Genomic DNA, 20,067 nt, shown 5'->3' on the forward strand with positions numbered 1-20,067 from the left:
AGGAGAAATGACTGATATGAGTCAGGCATAGTCTTGGTGTAATCTGGTGTGTTTACAAAAAACTTACACAAAGTCTTGTTTCCCTGAACAAAGTAGAAACAAACCACAGCAGGCCGTTTTTTGTTTTTTTTTTTGCTCAGAAATCCCTAACTCTGCCACTCCTGTGAGCTCCATGTCCAAGGAGCCATATCCCTCTACTTCCGCTTCGAGTCACACTCACAGCTGCTTCTCCTGGCTTTCTGCTCTAACACACACAACCTGCAACAGATATCCTACACCTCACAATCAGGGAAGCTCTTCAGTCCACACAGCTGAGCTCTGACCTACTGTGTGGCCTAGGTCCTTGGGTGGTAGCCCCCACACCCAATGCCATAAAGGGGCTTGATTGCTCTTTCTGTTGAGCCGGAACGAGACCTCACAGGATCTTAGTAACCCTGTAGAATAATTAGTAAGAGATGTGTGATGCTGAATTATGATTAATTAAGAATAGCAGCAACATTGTATTACTCAGAACTCTCCAAACAGCCCCAGATGCACTGGGCATCAGACTGTGGGACAAACTTGAACTGAATTGCATCCCCCAGGTCCAACAGAGAAGTTGTCAGACTTACTGGGGACACTCAAAGGTGTGGGATGAGGAACAGGGAAAGAGCAAGATGGGGAGGGGGTCTGGGCTACAGAAGGGTCAAGGCTGGAGGAGGAAAATGGCTCACCTCTTCATCTAGCCACCACTCCCTCACACAGAAATGCAGTATTGCATTATGAAATCAGTACCTTGTAAACTCGTTGAACAGTAGGTCTGATGTTGACTTCATGCCAGTCTAGCTCAGCAGCATCATGCTGATCTAGGAAGTAGCCCAGAATCTTTCCTCCTCCTTTGTGCTTTGGGGCTTTCCACCCAATAGTCATGTCGTTCTTCCCACAGCTCAGCAGGGCAAAGTCACGTGGGGCTGACGGACGAGCTAATGGTGAGGACAAAAGAGAGAGGAAAATAGATATTCTATGAAATATATTTGGGATCCTGCTGGCGATCCAGAAAAGAGCTGTTGATGTTGAATCAGTGAGAGTGACTTATCTGTGCCAGGTATGTTCACACTGGGCTTGATTTTCATTTGCTAAGGCCTCTTTACACTACTCTGGCTATGTAAAGGGGCCTTCAAATGGGCCTAATTTTCATTTAAATTGTTTGTGGGGAAACTCCTGGGTGTTTCGGAGCTTTATAGTTTTAACTGGTGCAGGGCAAATGCAAGAGAGGGTCGGGGGAAGGCAGCAGTGTGAGATAATGGAGAACGATGAAGGCACGTGACATGACTGCTGGGAGGCTACTAATGGGGTCTGCACTGGAGAAGTGGAAGATACTGAACCAGATTTTCTGCTCTCTTGCATTTTGTGTGGTCACTTACACCTGTGCCAAATGCATGCAATGCAATGTGAAACACTAACAAATCAGAGTGATAACGTTCTACAGTCACTTTGGACAAGTGCAAATGAGGAGACAAGCTGCACGTCAGAAGAGAATAAAGCCCCCTCTACCTCTACCTGCTTAGGGGTGGGATCATTTACAAGTGGCTAGACCCAGCTGTGCATAAAGGATACATTGACGAGGGAGCTAGTTTTCTGTGCGTGTGCATGTGCAATGCAATACTTACATATAGCCGGCCTCACAATGATGGGGTCAGATTCTGGTGAGCTGTCACTCACTCCTGCTTCATTGACAGATTTCACACAAAATACATACTCCTTCCCAGGCTGAAGCCCTGGAACAGTAAACCTATGAGAGATCATTAATTTGCTTGCACATAGGTGTTCAAAGTAAGGCAAAGAGCCCTTTGGAAGAAAACAGCATTTCAATAATTTTATCAGTGTGCTACAATTTATTTCTGTGTCATGTGGTTCTTTACCCCTGTAGCTTAAAGCGCATTGACTCACAAAAGTGTTACCTATAGAACAATTAGTAAATAGGGGTCTGATCTTGAGAGTTATTGAGCTGATTCTAGGCACTACAATTCCCAGTGAAATCAACGGGAGTTGTGGGCATTTGGCACCTCTCAACATCTGGATCCGATAAAAGAAACTTTAGTGAAGGCCTTCTGCACCGGGGCAAACTTGGAGAGAGAGGGTGTTTAATGGCTGTCTCCCAGCTCTTCTTATTGGATCAGAGTCTCATTCACACTAAGGTCCCTTTACACTGCTCTGCCTGTGGAAAGGGGACTTAAAGTTTTCACTCACCTTGAGACCTCTTTGTGCTGCCGGACTGCTGTAAAGCAGCCTTTATGTAAATGAGAATCCGGCCCCATTGAGTTTCAGCCTGACAGATATCTATGCTCTGATGCCACCTGCCCTTTGTGGGCACCAGTGCATTTTACTCATAGGGTGACTGAGCATGTGCTGAGCATCCCCTAAAACGCATTCCACGAGAAGCATCTATTTCAGACCATGCCTGCCTACTGTCCAAAATTGCACTTTCTGAGGGAGTATGGCCTAATGGATAGACCACTGGACTGGGACTCAGGAGACCTGACTCTGCCACTGGACTTCTGGTGACCTTGTGCAAGTCACTTTCCCCTCCCTGTGCCTCAGTTTCCCCATCTGTAAAATGGGGATAATGATACTGCCCTTCTTGGTAAAGGGCTATATAAGAGCTAGGTATTATTACAGGCATTTTCTAATTCATTAACATCAGGCCATATAACAAGAGGCATTCCCTTACTCCCCATTCTTGAAAGATGACACATTGTTAAACCATAGAGCAAATACAAATGGTCTGTTGTTCCACAGACACTGCAAGATCTACCTCCCCAGTAATGACTGTGTTCTGACAACACATGGAAACATGCGCTGCTTTGCTGCCCCACATGTTAACTTGCCTCAGATGTTAAATTAAATCTGGACATTCCAGAACCTGAACAGTGGTTCGGTTCTAAAAACAGGCAAAGGTTTCAGATGTGTGTTATGTGTGCGCGTATGTGTAGGGAAATTCTTTTTTTATCTGCACCCCATTCCTACCATAAACACAGAAATCCAAGTGAATGCACCGTATTTGCTGAATGGAGGTCAATTGCTAAACTCACCTGTTACACGTCACAGGTTTATTGTTGACAGTCTGCCATTCATCTGTCCCAACCTCCCGACAATATACATAATAGCCATGGGGCTCCTGATCCTCCTTCAACTTATCCCAATGCACAACAACAGACGTCTTGGTGTCTCTGAAAGCTAGAACCTGAGAGGGAGGTGGGAGCGGAGCTGAAAAAGGGGAAAAAATGGAACAAAATAAGGTTTATTCTATTATAAATTGTAACTCAGTTCCAGGGGTGACTTGGGATGTTTGATATCCTCATGGCCGGGGCATCATTTCCCAAAGCAGAGCACAGTGTCTTGATCCAATCTCCTGATTGCAGCCTATGGGTGTGTCTGTTTGTCTGTCTCTAGATTTATAAGGCGTCATTCTCCTCTCACACCATTGTAACTCCATTGATAACACAGGAGTTACTCCTGGGGTTTATACCTTCCTAAATCAGAGGAGAATCAGGCCCCAATTCCCAACTCCACATGCTGTTTTGGGGACAAAATACAAAGGTCACACTAAATGGGAGCAGCCAGAGGCACAGAACACCCTGAATGAACTTCAGGCTACCTTCAAACGAGAGAATGAAAAAGGCCAGCACAAGGCCTAGAGGCCTAACTTTGGCATGACACATGGGAAACATGAGTCTTTGCCTCCTCGTATTCTAGACATCTCAGCACAAATATTACACAATTATCGCCCCCAACCAAACATCCCATGCCCTGCTGCTGCTCATCCTGGAGTCCCCAGAGACTGACTCCGTCACCCACCATTGTAGAATAGGGCTGTGGCCTTCCTTCTTGTGTTGCTATGTGCTACATCTGTCTTAGAGCATGCACGACACAGGAGACATTTGAGCGAGTCCCAGAAGTATGCTTGGAATGGAATATAGGGACTTGATCTGTTTCCTCTTTTTAATAACTTTAATTCCAGCCTCATTGGTTGGTTAGATTTTACACTGTGTGCTGAGCAACTGCAATGTAATTAAATATGGATTTAAGGCTTTGAGAGACTTCCTGAAGTCCAAGTGAGAGCTGTAATGGTGTACCGCCGTGCACAAAAGAAAGAGAAAAGAAGCCAATGCTAGTGTTATAACATATCACCTCTTCCATGTTATTAGTGTCATGCTTTTTATATTGTTACCTAATGTTGTTCCAGCAGTAATGGGCTCACTGGGCAAGGATGGCTCGCTTACTCCGTATTTGTTAGCAGATCGCACTCGGAAACAGTATGATTTTCCTTTCACAAGATCAAAGAGTGCAAATCTTGGGGAATTCACCGCCATCTCCAGATTGACATTTTGCCAGCTGTTGCTGCCTGCAATGGACTGGAAAGGAAATATGGCAATTTACAATCCAGAGTGATGAAAACTTTCTGGAGCGGTTACTCCCCTGGTCCTACAACATAACTGTGTACTGTTTTTGAGAAATAAAGATCTTCTTTACCTGAACTAAATATTTCTTGGGGGCTAATCTAACCCCTTCCTTGTCGGCCACAAAGGGCCTCTTTGCAGCAGAGGTGGTGCAGTGCTACTGTGCTGATGGGGAATGGACGCGTGGGGGTAAGATATGAATGGAGCAGGGGAGGGACGGTGGGAAGCCAGAATGTTTGGTACCGTGCAGTTCCTCCCATCCTCTCTACTGCTGATGGCTGGGTAAGGCCCCGTGGAGGTTATTCCATCCATATAGGGGGAGTAGTTTCCTGCATGTGGCCTATGGAAGGAAGATTCCTTCCTCCCTGCCTGCTTGTTGGCTTATTATCATGGGCCAGGCATCAGGATCTGGATTTACGCTCTTTTAAATTTAGTACTAGTGAAAGGCTGACAGAGCCATTTCGGAGGCAGTAGGCCTTCAGTTACCCACACAATGTGCACAGCACTGGCAGTTTCCCCACACACTGCCCTCTCCATGTGTCTCGTTCCAGATCGGGACTGGCCATGCTTAGGAGAGAGAGTGTAACTCAGCATCCATACCTCATTGCCTCTCTGCTGAGGCTACCCTCAAGGGCACTAGTTGTGCTAGTGCCTTTGTGATGTGCAAAGCCTGTCTTCAAGTCACCCACTCATTGTACACAGCCCGCCACTGACAAGCCATCAGCTGGTGAAAGCATTCTGTCACTACTGACCTGTGCTGGACTTTGAGCCGTAACCTAGAGGTAAAAGGGGATGTATTCCACTGCCAGTGTCCAGAGTGGTAATATTCACCCTTCTATAGATTATTTCCTTACCTTTTCCACATAATAACTCAGTGGCTCCTTGCCTCTGGGATCTGGTTCATCCCAGGAGAGGGCCACATAATCTTCTCTGATCTCACTCGCGTGAACATTGGTGGGTGGCAAAGGAATTTTAATCTTGCCTGTGGGAAGCAAGAATTTGATACCGATTCAGTGATAACATACCAGGAAAGGAGTCTCCTATTAAACAGGGATGTTTATGCTTTTTCAGTATCAGGTAAGCTCCTTTGGTGTAAAGGAGAGGCCTTTAACTCTTTGCATGCATTGGGGATATATATACGTTCATTTGGTTGCCAATGTTCTGATAATTTTTAATGATAAATTATTTCATTCTTTGCTCTCATCTTCTTGTTTAAATAAAGGAATGTAGCTGTCGTCATACTCTCACTTGCTCTGGAGGTACAAAGGGCCCAGGATCTTGCCTGCAGTGTCCACCTTTGAGTACATTACTTTGCCAGTGTCCCTTTCCATTACACCCAGTTTCAAAACACTAGAGGATTTTGCGGTGCACATTACCAGAACCTTGTGGTCCTTCTTAATCCTATGGCCATGTTCCTGAAGCTCCAGATACAACTCCCTCTCAGGAGTTGAACTGGTAACACAGAGTTCCAGATGGCTGTGTCTGGGCTGAATTCTAACCCTCAGCAACCTCACAATGGGTTGTCTCCACAAGTAAAATTTTCAAAAGTCCCTACATACCATTTTCAAAAGTGAGTTAGGATCCTAAGTCCTATTGAGTTTCAATGAGACTTAGGTTCCTAAGTGCCTAAGTCACTTTTGAAAATGAGACTTATGGCCCGATTTTTAAAGGTATTTTGGTACCTAGTGGGATTTACAAAAGCATCTGGGTGCCTAACACCATGGTTAACACTCAGTTAGGCATTGCAACACAGTGAAGAACAACGCCTAAATACCAGTAAAAATCTGGGCCTTTGTCACTTTTAAAAATGGAACTTGGGCACTTTGAAAATTTTATCCCATAATCCTTTGCTTTTAATAAAAACTCTACACTACTCCTTAGACTGAAGTCTCTAGGCTTGACACAATCACAAGTCTAACAGTATCTAAGGGCTCCATTATAAACTGGCCTTGTATTTTGGAATGCTTCCGTTTTCTTGGAGTGTAAGAAAACATTTTCCTGTGCATATTTCCTCCCAGAGTCCTATGAAGTATTATTTTGGCATCATTGTACAACAAGCATTAAAAGGAAGGTTAAGTTTAAGTTTGAAATTACCTTCCAGTTCATCTTTGGAAATTGTAATCTCCTTTCCATCATCATAAGGGATGGCTAGTGATTTAAAAAAAAATCAATATTATTCACAAGGAGAAAAAGCCACAAGTTTAGTGGAAAGACAGAGACAAGAATCCTGAGTTTCCCTATATGCACACAAAGCCCATAAGCTGGGGTAGTTTGGCCTTCTCCCTTTCTGTACCAGTTTGTACCAAGAGAAGTGCGACAAACTGAAAACTAATTAAAAAATTATAGGAACTTCCTTGACATTAAAAATACAAAAACAATCATTTTGAGTTAGACACATTTTAGGCCCAGATTCAGTCTACCCATTGCCACTTTTGTCTTCCCATTGCAAGCACTCCAGACAGTCAGGGGTGTGTGAGCAGAGCTTGAGCACTGTTTGGGTAAGAGAGTAACACATGGAATGATAGGGACAGACACTCAGGTGGTGTCAGTCATCCTGGTTTCATTGGCTTCCCTGGAGCTCTGATGATTTACATCTGCCGAGGATCTACTCACAGTCTTTGCCTACCCAGTGCTGTTCACAAAGTGACAATGGTGTTTTAGGTCAGTCTGTCCCCAGCTTTTTCAGTCTGGACCAATGACTTCAGCTCGTGATTCCAGCAGGGCTGAGGCATGTTTGCAGCATAGGGGCTGCAGTGATGTTTATGAGAATAGGGCACTTGGGATAAGTCATCCCAAGTTAGCGCCGCAGCCTCACAGAGCACATAGGGGAATAATATCCTGTTTCTGATACGTACTTATCACTCTTTTTTCCTCATTGGGGTCTTTCATTGTGACTGGGTCGCTGGCCTTGGAAGGGTTACTGATGCCTGAGTGGTTGACAGCCTTTACCCGGAACTGGTATGTCTTTCCCTCCATGAGGCACAAAACAGGGCACCTGCAGGTCTTCACGGGCATTTCATTATATGGCATCCACTCGTCTGTGCCCGCCTCGCACCTGCAATGAAGCAAGACCATGCGGTACCTCCATGGTGTTCCCCCAATGTGGCAGCGGGTCTTCTGCAGGCTATAACTTTGGTAAAGGGACCGCTCAGTGCAACAAACATATATTTACTCACAGGACTGCAGGCTGGGTACTTGCTGCTTTATTTAACTGCATCACAACATAATTGGGGTGGGAGGAGAAAATTCCCATTGATTAAACAGGAATTGAGGAGTGGAGCAGGGTGCCATGCCATAATATTCTGGGTATCCCCAGTAACCCTATCATGACCACTTTACTACAATAACATAATCATACAGACCTTTCAATAAAATAACCGAAGATTGGACTTCCTCCACTATCGCTGGGTGCTACCCAGGAAAGGAGCAGGCAATCTTTATTTACATCATGGCATTTCACATTGAGGGGGGATCCAGGTGCACCGGCTGTTGCTGCCATAGCATCTAAAGGAATATAGAGCAATTCTGTTAAGCTGTTCTTTCCTGCTTGTGTTTTGAATCTTTCAGTCTCCAAACACTCTGTTGTCTACAGAGAGAGGCTGTCATTTTGTGTTCAGCTTGCTGCAGACTGCAACAGAGGAGACACACACACTCTGAGCTCTCTCTCGTGGAGATATTCATCCTGTTCTTTCCTACTCTTCTTATTCATTTGTATTGCAGTAGCATTTAGGGCCCCATGGGTGCTAGTGCTGTACAAACTCAGAACAAAAAGATGGTCCCTGCCCCAAAGAGTTTACAATATTATCTATACTCTTTCTTGTTTCGTTGTTGTCTTTGAGCGTGTAGGGAAAACAAACTGTCTGATCTGCATGGTGAGGAAAAAATCCACATTTTAAAACTGTAGATAAATGCATTGAGCTCTAAAAGGAAGACATAACTCCAGAATACAACAATGGAGGAACTTCCTATATTATACTGTGACCCTAATAAATGTACAAGGAATGGAAAATATTAGCAAATTCAATTCTGGATAATTCATATTAAGAGTAATTTCTTTTAAGATTAATAACAAGGTCAATTTTTTTTTAAGATCTTGAGAAGAACAAGAACTGACCTACTCAGTGTATAAAAAAAATAATCCAGCATCTGATCAGAGTGAAAAACATTTGTCATGCTGATAAAGCAAACAGGTCCTGCAATTAGAACTGGACAACTGTCCAGCAACCCTGAGCTTGTCTTGTAAATCTGAGTAAATGGCTGTTCAGTAACTCTTGTAACTGAAAGCCCACCGTCAATTCTCTGTTTGGCCATTAAGGGCTAAACTGGGTTCCCCACATCAAATCTGAGACGTGTGGCACAGAGCATTTCTCTGAGGGAAGGAATTCGCCCAATGGGTAATGTCGCCATATCATGATGCTTCTGCATCCCTTGTGGGGATCACTGGCAAGAGTGTTTACATAGCATTGGTGCCATCCCTGCTTTCCCCTCACCCACCCCAACCCTGCCCCCAAATCCCACTGCATAGGGGAGCTGCAGAGCTGAGCTCCATGGTATGCAGACCCCCTGCAACAGCTCCCCAAGTCCTATGCTACTTTGGTTCTGATGTTTCTTGTACCCCACATTGCTGTGGAGAAGGGGGCAGGATTTGCCTCCCCCCCCCAAAAGCAAATGAAATCTATTCTCTACCTCCAGTACTGCCTAGGCCACATCTGATAATTACAGGGGGAAGGATGTTGTGTGTGGTAAACAGGTAAAAACTTTGTTTTCCGTGTTTGGCACTAAGGATTCTGCTGTCCACAGAGGCAGGCAGCCATTTAATGCTCAGTTCAGTGCAGACTGCTACGGAGGAAACACGATGGGAAGTCAACGGGATTTGTGCCTAAAATCCCAAGTGCCTAAGTCACTATTGAAAACGGGATGCAGGCACTTTTGAAATTATCACCCCTGGGTTCAAGTTGGGGGCAATGTGGGAAGGCCTTTCATTGTGAATGAGGCTGTGAATTTTCCCACCCCAATGGATCGGAAAAGTCCTTTTGCTTTAAACAGGATAGAAATCTGTAGGTACCTCTAACAAACACGTAAGCACTCTGCTCATTGTACCCGTCCAGTGTAGGGACACGGATAGTGTAGAATCCCTCATCTTCTTTGTAAGCACACAACACGGTCAAAGAAGCCTCGCGATCCAGACACTTTATTTGCTGGCGATCGGAATCCTTCAGAAACTCGCCTGCAGGGAAATGAAAACTCAGTGGAACTCCACCTGAATGATGCCCTGTTCAGAGGGGCATGTAGCACTTGCACAGAGTGTAAAATGCTAGCAGGACGGGCACTGCAGGGGACCCTGGGCCTATGCTAACACAACACTGCTGCACAGCTAGCAAGGCCCAGATCCTCAAAGAGATTTGATTTCAATGGGAGTTAGGTGCATGAATACCTTTGAGTTGCTGAGCCCAAGTTACTTCTGCCTAGTAGTAGATCTGAGGCATTACAAGCTAAGCTCATTAGCCAGATGAGGAACAAGCTCAAACCCCTGCCTTCTGAGACGCAGTCACACTCTGGCCACATCCTTCTATTTGTTATCCTTTGCTCTTGGTGTACACCAATGCGGGAGGTTTGGGACTAACTTCTACTCAGTGCGGAGGACCCTGAGCCAGAGGAGTAAGTCCATTCACTCTCAGTAAATAGTAAGCATTTGTCCTGAGGGCCACAAGGAGCCATGACACATAGTAACAGTAGCTAGCACTTTTCATGAGCAGATCTCACACTGTCATACAAAGGAGCTTGGTACCCTCATTTTACATATAGGGAAACTGAGGCACAGAGCAGGGAAATGACTTGCCCAAGGTCACCCAACAGGCCAGTGGCAGAGCCAGGCTTAGAATCCGTGCACAAATGTACACCAAGCCAGTGTATTTTGGCTCTATCCCCAAGCTTTGGGAGAGTTCAGATATGGATCTAAACTCTGTGATCCAGGCCCATCTCTAGAACACAGCGCAGTCTGCTGCTTGCACAGCTGATTCTAGCAGGCCTACTTGTAAAACAAAGGCAGTCTTACTGTGTTGCTCCTGGGACAGGTGCAGCCTCCCACAGTTTAAAGGCACAGAGGCAATTCGCATCCTGTCAAAGACCAGTGTCCTTGATTTTGCCTCTCTGTTTGTAACCTACCCTCCTACGGGCTGTCTGGGAGGCCTACATTTTACTTCATTCGCCAGTGTCTCCTCTGGCTTTACAGGAATATAATAGCAACATTTTGCACTTCCACTGTGTAGAACCAAGGTTCCTAACAACTCTTTATAAACATGAATTAATTAAGGCTCATGTCACCCCACGAAGCAGGTCTGTATTCTTATCCTTGTTTTACAGATGAAGAAATGGAGGCTCAAGTTAAGGGACATGCCAGAACTGGGGCAGAACTGGGAACAGAATCCAGGAATCCTGGCATCCAGTTCTCTTCTGCAAGCACTAGACCAGAGCTTATAAGGGGAAAGCAGTCGTATCAAAGAAAGCTATGTGGATATGAATACACACCGTCTCTGAACCAGGTGATATCTCGTTGGTGTTGAAGTAGATCAGAAGAAAAGAAGCAGGAAAGGGTAAAAGGTTCCTTCTCTCTGGAGAATAGGGGCTTCAGTGAAAAGGCAAAATCTGCCTCCTGGCCAATGAGTGATCCTGTGAAACAAGAGCAAAACCATGCAGCCATGATTAAGGCTACAGTTTTGTCACGGAGGTCACGATGGTCACAGAAATCGTGAATTTGAGTCAAACTGAGTGGTGTTGTAACCTAGCGCCCAAACTGAATGGTGTTGTAACCTAGCGCTCAGGGTTGCAGCGCCACTCAGATTTGGTCCTTCTGCCCCTCTGTCTCCTGAGAGGTGGATGAACCAAACCTGAGTGGCGCTGCGACCCCATGTGCCAGTCTCAAAGCCCAGCACGGCCCCAGCTCTGTGGAACAGGAGCTGCTGTTTTGGGGTGAGTGCGGGACTCCTCATTCTGTAATCCCCACCCTGCTTTCAGAACATAAGAATGGCCATACTAAATCAGATCAAAGGTCCATCTAGCCCCATATCCTGTCTTCTGACGGCGGCTAATGCCAGGTGCTTCAGAGGGAATGAACAGAACAGGTCATCATCAAGTGATCCATCCCTTGTTGCCCATTCCCAACTTCTGACAAACAGAGGCTTAGGACACCAGAGTCTTATCCGTTTTTCCCCACACCTCTGCTGTGAAATTTACTAAAAGTTTCCATGCCCAAATCACAGCCCTAGTCACGGTAAAAACAAGAGGCTCCTCGGTTTGTGTCATTATTGTGGTCATTCATCTAGTGCCATAGGTGTGTGTAGTGCTTTTCATAACCATCAGGCTACTGGGAAGAGGTACACCTTGTCTGAACCTGTGCCGGGGGCCTCGGCCCATACATAAAAACTCAGCAACAATAATTTACTCACTTTTGTATATTTCTGAATCGAATCCTGACTCTTTCCCATAATATTCTGTAAAAGAAGGGGGAGGGGATGGGAGGAATAAACACATTTAACAAATTTATGTTTCAGTATTTATCTTCCTCTTAATAATATGCAATGATACTTAACTCTTATGTATTGTATCACTTCTTCGAAATATGGTCCACTACAAACATTAAATATTAGCCTTCAAAACACACCTGGGTGGTGACTTCTTCAAGCAGGAACACTTTCCAATGCAGAGCCTTTTACTAGCTTAACAAACTGATAAAGATCACTTCACCCATAAGTGAAATGCAGCCACCTCTGGGGCAGAGCCTGGCATCTACTCAACACCACATGGCAACACTATGCAACAACACAAGAATGGAAGGGAAGAAGAATATTCTGTTGAAAGTGCTGGGGAGATTTAGGACAGCAGAACATATTAGTTACTGAAGCTGGAATATGGCCTGGACACCGAGGTTAAGCTGCCGTACCACTACAGAAAACGATATGGGATCTTTAATGACCACATATGCCTGGACCTCAGGTTTGTGACTCAACCCAAGGACAGCATGTCCAGAAGTACAGAATGTTCCAAGACATGGGCTCACTACTGGCTCAGAGGGAAAAGTGTCACACACTGAATCACCAGCAGCGCTTACTGCGGCACCTACGTGTTTCTTGGAGGTCTCTCCCATGAAAACAACAATCCTAGCCAAACCTTGCAAACTGCTGGGATCACAGAACAAAGTCTAGTGGCTTTGAGCTTAATGCAACGTAATCCCGCAGCTGAAGGAACTGAAGAATTCCAAAACGATGAAAATGATTGTGTTTCTTAAACCTCTCATCCTAAATAAATGCATATAAGAATTGATCACATTCATTCTTTCTCAGTAGCCAGTACATGGTAATTAAAATGGATGGAAATCAGGAATCTCAGACTGGGACATTCTGATATCTTTTCCAGAAGTGATTTTCTGTTGCTGTGATGAAAGGGAAGGCAGACAAAACTTTGCACTGCTATGGGGAAATCCCACATTCAGAAGTAGCCTCTCACTTGTTGTTTCCATCTGTCCTGGGCCACAATGGATCATGAAGGTGGCACGCTTTGAGCGTGGCATGAGGAGTGGGGAAGGGAAAGCATTGCTTTAAGGGCATACCTGCTGGCCAGGTAGAAAGGATGGCCCTAAATGAATGAAGCCATGTGATAGCATTATACAGTCATAGGCAGAAGATGGTGAATGGGTGGCAATGACTAAAGAGGGGAGTCATGGAGAACATCAAAGGGACATGCTGGGTTCATCAAGGATAACAAAGAACCCCAAAATATCATTGATAGGCAGGGCAGCCCCAGTAACCTAGAGAGCCGTTTGGGCTTGGGACCGCCTAAGACATCAAAGGTATGTCAGGCAATGCAGGGGCCAAGAGAACGACTGCCAATGGCCTGCTTAGTGGGACATGGAGAGCTTCCAGGCCAAGCCCTATGGCTTTGCTTTGGATTCTGTTTTCAGACTGTTAAACACAAATAGCAAAAGGAAGGGGCATGTTACCAGGATGGCATCAGGCAGGGTCAGGGGAGAAGGAACAACGCAGGCCTGCCAACAGCAAATGTAAGAAGCAATATTTGGAAGTGCCAATAGCATAGAGTTCTGCTCCGACCAGAGACTTCATAAAGGAGAATTTGATCTGGTACTAAGTGGTGCTAGGACAGCTGTCTCCTCCAAGGAGGTTTTCTATAATAGATTCATAGATTCCAAGGCCAGAAGGGACCATTGTGATCAGCTAGTCTGACCTCCTGTATAACACGGGCCACAGAACTCCTCCAAAATAATTCCTAGCACAGATCTTTTAGAAAAACATCCAATCCTGATTTAATAATGGTCAGTGACAGAGAATCCCCCCCAACCCTTGGTAAATTGTTCCAATAGTTAGTTACCCTCACTGTTAAAAGTTTACACCTTATTTCCAATCTGAATTTGTCTAGCTTCAGCTTCCAGCCATTGGATTGTGCTATATCTTTCTCTGCTAGACTGAAGACCCCATTATTAAATATTTGTTCCCCATGTAGGTACTTTTAGGCTATGATCAAGTCACCCCTGAACCTTCTCTTTGTTAAATTAAATAAATTGCGCTCCTTCAATCTATCACTACAAGGCAGGTTTTCTAATCCTTTAATTTTTCTCATGGCTCTTCTCTGAACCTTCTCCACATTTTCTGACTGTTGTTTAACATCCTCTTGAGATACTAGTGGAATGGAAAGAGTGATAGAATTGTGGTGTATTGAAAATCGTGTTACAGTTATAAGCTATCACTTTAATTCTCATGGGTTTCAGGGGCTCTGTAGGAAGTGTGCAATCTGGGTTTTTCAGCAGTCAGTCTGCAAAGAACCAGCCTAGAGGAAGGTGCAGTGAGTTGTGCCTCAATCTCTGGAGCAGCCTGCTTTCTCTCTGCTTGTTTTTGGTTCTTGCTTGTTAGTATTCTGGATTTTAAGAAATAAAGTCATATTTAAATTGCAACCTTTTAGACAGAGCATTTTATGTTTTTATCTAATTTTTCTGTTTGTATACTGTGAACATAACAAGAATCATTTGCCTTGTTCTGTTGTCACACCTGTTTTTTTTTTTTCTCACAAGCAGGGTTTGAAAAGAGTGATTGGGAGAGAGAACGAGGACGGGTACTCTGTGACCTTTCTCGTGCATGTTATTCAGACCACGCTACTTCTGCTTCTCTCCTTTGGAAGCAGTGGAAAGTGTATTTTCCAGTGCTGTGTGCTGCTTGTTTTCATGCCACTTCATCTATCAGCACCAGGTCAGTTTCATTCCCCTTGCAGAATTTATTGCCAATTCAGGGCAGTAAATCAAGCCAGTTGGAATGTATCCAATCACTCGCGGAAGGATCTTGTTTCTGCTGTCTTTTCCCAGGATCTACTCATAGTTTTAAGCTCCTGATTCTTAGAGATATATGGCCTGATTTTCCAAGTCACAGAGACACTAAAGTCAATGGGATCTGTGGCTACTCTCACCACCTCTGAAAACCAGGCTAACACAATAAGTCATATAAATACTGCAGTGTGGAATTCCTTCACCATGACAGCCAAACTTTCACTCACACGTTTCCTGCCTGGACTGCCCAATAAATTGTTCTTTATTGCTTTCTTAACTGCAGATAAATGCCACCATCCAATAGACTTTGCACACTGAAGCCCATGTGGTTCCATTGCTTAGCTTTCGGGAGTTCACCTTTGCTCTGTTTGGATGGTGCAATGTACAAGAGTTCTTGGCAGAAAATCATGCTGTTATGTGTGCTTTTGATTTGCATCTCAGTTTGATTTGCACCCCCGGGGGGCGGATGAGAGAACAAACAACATGTGACAGATGGTAGCCACATTGCTTAATGGAAGGGGCTTAGTTACTACAGTGATGAGCCTGCTATAAGAACCCAATAGTATGGAATAGTTGTACACCCCCGAGCTTTTTACATACTTCCTGCATTAGGATAAGAATTATCCAGGCTGGTCCGCCATGCAAACTAAGGGCTGCCATTGTTATTATAAGTAGAGTTGGGTGAATACCAGCAAACTGAAAAATTTGTTAATTCAAAAAAAAAATGGTTTTGGGTCAAACCGAAAACATTTATCCAATTTTTCTGCAAATCAGAAAGTCGAAAAAAAATTAATTTCAAGTTGAATAAAATGTTTCATTTCGGTTCCAAGCACTTTAAAAATGTTTTTGATAGTTTGAATAAAAAAAGCAAAGGAAATTGTGAAACAAAAAGTACTTTTGCACCAAAATATGGAAATGTTTGGATTATTTTAGGGTGTTTTATCACCAAATCAATTTGGTGAAATTGACACAAATTTGCAAAACATTTTGGTGTTGCCAAATCTGCTTTTTTTGCTCCCCCACCCCCACAAAAAGCTTTGTGCATAAAATTTTGCCCGGTTCTAATTATAAGTGAATATCTGTCTGCAACTGGAGTGCATGTGCGTGCGTGCTGATTCTGACTCACATAGGGCACTATTTAACAACAGATTTTAAAGATAGCATAAACAAAACATGACCCTTAAAATTCTTTGGGCACATTCTGTTCTTGTGAAAGCTGAGTCTACAAAGGAGATCCAGATTTTATCAGTGCACAACATGCAAAGAAAAGGAATGGTGATAACATGGCCGAGGGTGGAGTAGAGAATTTTTTGAATCATATATACTTTTATAAGACCCAGCTTTCTGAGTAATCAACCAAGCTGGCTTTTGCATCTCACATTGCCACAGAAGCTCATCTCTCTCATACCAATAAGACCTTTGAAGCAGTCGGTTCACCTCCTATTCCAGAATGGTATCGGTTCCCATCTCTGTTATTCTATTGCCCATGTCAGTCTCACTGAGCATGTTTAGCTATCCATAGTTCTGTAGGTCTATTCCAGTCCAGGTTTTTATGACAGCATTGTTTTATATATAGATTAGAAATGTCAAGGTCTAAACAATGACCCCATGAGATGCCATTGCATATTCCCTAGAGCTTGGCATAATTTCCCTTTGTAAGTACCAGAACTTTATTTCCAGTTGTTTCCCCATGAATCTGGCTTTAGCTTGGGCAGAATCTTGCTGTATATTTGTCTTGCTATAAAGGAATTCATAAAAAGGGTCCATGCAGCTTATCTTGGGATGACAACAGATACAGAGAGAGGAGAACCCTGAACGCTCTTCTGTTGGGTTACACTCGGCAACGAGAACTGTGTGTTCTGTGAAGCTCTGCCTGGAGAGAGATCTGGGAAAAACAGTGCTCTCAAACTGACATTCAGAAAAAACAACTAGATCCTCCACAGACCTGCTGTGCTTTGAACTGCAGGGCCTGGTAGTATCACTGCAGAAGGGGTCAGCAGCAAGACACAGCACACCTTCACTGCAGTGGTGTTAGTCCACTTCAGGGCTAAATTCTGGGCTGTGTCCAGAAAGGGTCTGAAAGATTTTGGCTAAGTCCAGAGGGGCCACAAGGGACTGAGGCAGAGTAGCCATCTTTGAGGTGTATCTGGGCACGCCCTGAGGGAGAGGGCCTGACAGGCTCTGACAGAAAGGGTGTGAGGGAGAGATTTGGCCTGAGTCCAGTGGCCTGACTGGGAAGCCAGTTCCATAGCGACTGCTGGTGTAGGAAGCACTGATTCTCTGTTGTGGTCTCCAGGGTATTGCACTAAGCTGCTACAAAACAGCATTTCAGCAAATTAAACAAGGGCACCCAGAGAATCGTGGCAGTGGCCCTTGGCTGGATCCTGCCAACAAGAAGTCCCTATGGCCCAGACTGACAGCAGTCTAAAGGGCTGGGGGATGAGAATGGGACCCTGACTGAGAACAGCCAGGAACTTCAGGCTTCCACCCAAAGGCTATTGCAGAGGCAGAAGGGGAAAGAATGGTGACAGTCAGACGTAGGCTAAGCTAGATCCCCGGGTTATAAATACTGGGTTTCATTGTAACATGAGTCCAGCCATTTTGATTTCTGTTTGTTTAAACAGAACACACTCTAGTTAAAATCTTTTTAACTCAACTCCTGACAACAGCAAACACCAGGAGAAGAGCTCTTTCAAAGAAGGGCTGTTGCTGTTAGACCACACAAGCTGACCCTGACCATTTGCATGAAACTCCACTAGACAAACTTCCATGCCTCTAACCAAAGTGATCTCACTCCCTGCTTTGAATAAGAGAGGAAATAAAACCATGAAGAAAAACAGTCTGTAGGTAGAGTGTTATAATAAAGAAAAAGTGTGTATGGAAATAAGCTGCTAGCAACTCTGCTTTGCACATGTTACGACTTAGACTAGGGAGGGATAGGTTAGAGGCAAGTCAAATGATTACGAACTAAGGCTCAGATCCTCAAAGGTATTTTGATTTCACTGGAAGGTAGGAGACCTAAATATCTTTGCGGCTCAGGGCCTAAAATTTTGTGCATAAGAAAAGTTAATCCAATATGGATTTTCTTTCTTAGGTTTGTGGTTAATTTACCAACAACCTTTCTGATGGGTTGGCTATTTGTCTCTGTAATGACAATAGAAATTGTTTTATGGACAGTTTACCATGGAAAACATATTGATTGATGCTTTCTAAATATATTTTTTAAATCCAATTGTTCTTCCCTCCTACCTCTCCCCCCATCACAAAGGCTTAGCTAGGCAACCCACTGCATCCCCCTTGTTCATGTGTATGTGATTAATACAGTAATTTCTTTTAACGAAAACAAATAGAAAAATCCATAAAAAATGTTTAAAAGGAAACTTACTCTGGACAAGCACCGTAGCAAATGAATAGGCCTCACCATATGGATTTTTAACTTCGACACTGTATTCAGCAGAGTCTTCCAAGGAGCATCTGTAAGAAATGGTTTGTTTTTCCTTTTAAGTTTCAGTCTTTGATGCTTCCGCTCGAGGGTTAAATCTGAGCAGTGCATGTCAATAGGGGTTGGTCTTTAAGACCAAAAGTTAAAAGAGAAGTCTTGTTTTTTGCCAAGTCTTTTTTGGAGTGCAGGAGTCGGGCATTATTGACACTTAGAAGTCAAATAATAGAATTATAGAATATCAGGATTGGAAGGGACCTCAGGAGGTCATCTAGTCCAACCCCCTGCTCAATATATTGTTCTTTTGATATACAAGGAATTATGCACATAAGGTGAGATTCTCAGAATAAAGGCCTATGCATCACATTAATTCCACTGAAGACCTGGCCTTATATATATTACACATATATCTTGCAGGCTTTTTGTTTCTGTAGAAAGGTATCAGTCCATCCAGATTTGTACAGTGCCCTGAGTACACTTAATGCCAAAATGATGAGGTATCCCTAATCTACTGTAGGAAACAAAGTAGAGTAATGAGGATCTGCAATAGATCATAGAGATTTTGCATCTACCTCCATTTATACAGGTTCAAACAAAATAAAATAATATTTAAAGCCCAATGAGCTATTAGAAGTGTTGGGTCAACCTCACAATGGGCAGAGATTTGGTCCAGGTAAGTTCCTAGAGCCCTGGAGCAAGGCAGTGGAGAATCAGACTCCAGATGTATTTCCAGTCCTCCTCCAGCCCTCTTTGTTCTACAGAACTGGCCTGGGAATCTCAGCAGACCAGGCCTTGCTGCTAATGAAGAAGAAGCTAATCAGAAGGTCTGTACATTACCTATTGATGTCTAGTGTGAGCATGCCAAACTTGTTCTGGATCCTGTATTTCCCTGCTGGAGCCAGTCGGGGATCAATACGGACTCCATTTTTATACCTAGTTGAATATAAAATGACACACTGTTCAAGAGGGATGTTCTAGTTTAGATGAAAATTAATGGGTGTATTTAACAGCTTGTTTTCAAAGTAACACCATCAGCCACATATATTCATGGGGCACAGCAGAACAGGGGAGTGGACAGCTGGTCACAGCTCTCTGATTCTCTGCCCCAGCACAAGTTAGAGCAGTCTCAGGGCTGCTTTACCTTGTTCCACCTGGCTATGGTCGCCTAGGGACCAAAAAAGCTGGGGATTGCCAGAGTGCATCACTCTCCAACCACTCCACCTGCTCGCTGCTTCCTACCTCATTTGTTTCCCCCCGCCCCCGCTCTGGGGGTTGCAGGAAGGGAGGTATAGGAGCTGGCTTTTTTGGTTCTGACAACTGCAGACATCTGGCTCCCTTTGCACTGCTGGAAAGGTGCAAAAGGACCAGAGTAGGGAAGTTAATCTGCCCCCAAAGCCCATCTGAAACTTTGACAGTAGAAAGAAAAAAAAAAAGGAGTACTTGTGGCACCTTAGAGACTAACCAGTTTATTTGAGCATGAGCTTTCGTGAGCTACAGCTCACTTCATCGGATGCATAGCATATTGTGGAAACTGCAGAAGACATTATATACACACAGAGACCATGGTCTCTGTGTGTATATAATGTCTTCTGCAGTTTCCACAATATGCTATGCATCCGATGAAGTGAGCTGTAGCTCACGAAAGCTCATGCTCAAATAAACTGGTTAGTCTCTAAGGTGCCACAAGTACTCCTTTTCTTTTTTCTTTTTACGAATACAGACTAACACGGCTGTTACTCTGAAATTTGACAGTAGAGGAGATTTTCCCCTAGTAAAGTCATTGAAATTAATGTTTGACTATTTCAGGCATTTTCATTTGAGGACAATCAATTTGACTGTCAAACTGAGCAAGGACCTTGGTG

At 44.0% G+C, this 20,067-nt stretch overlaps 1 protein-coding gene across 1 annotated transcript in view; it reads right to left on the reverse strand.

The window, feature by feature from the left end:
• MYOM3 (myomesin 3) overlaps window positions 1–20,067 on the reverse strand; it is a 55,472-nt gene that overhangs the window by 25,960 nt on the left and 9,445 nt on the right. Inside the window, exons 5-17 of the mRNA XM_074934465.1 lie at window positions 19,043–19,138; window positions 18,152–18,240; window positions 11,885–11,929; window positions 10,968–11,108; window positions 9,505–9,666; window positions 7,802–7,943; window positions 7,295–7,494; window positions 6,534–6,587; window positions 5,294–5,421; window positions 4,211–4,394; window positions 3,072–3,246; window positions 1,650–1,771; window positions 775–962 (exon numbers count right to left, since the gene is read on the reverse strand). Of these exons, the coding sequence (XP_074790566.1) occupies window positions 775–962; window positions 1,650–1,771; window positions 3,072–3,246; window positions 4,211–4,394; window positions 5,294–5,421; window positions 6,534–6,587; window positions 7,295–7,494; window positions 7,802–7,943; window positions 9,505–9,666; window positions 10,968–11,108; window positions 11,885–11,929; window positions 18,152–18,240; window positions 19,043–19,138 (1,726 nt within the window). The remainder of the gene's footprint in view (window positions 1–774; window positions 963–1,649; window positions 1,772–3,071; window positions 3,247–4,210; window positions 4,395–5,293; window positions 5,422–6,533; window positions 6,588–7,294; window positions 7,495–7,801; window positions 7,944–9,504; window positions 9,667–10,967; window positions 11,109–11,884; window positions 11,930–18,151; window positions 18,241–19,042; window positions 19,139–20,067) is intronic.

The sequence above is a fragment of the Natator depressus genome, chromosome 19 (genome assembly GCF_965152275.1).
Source record: "Natator depressus isolate rNatDep1 chromosome 19, rNatDep2.hap1, whole genome shotgun sequence".
Lineage (NCBI taxonomy): Eukaryota > Metazoa > Chordata > Testudines > Cheloniidae > Natator > Natator depressus.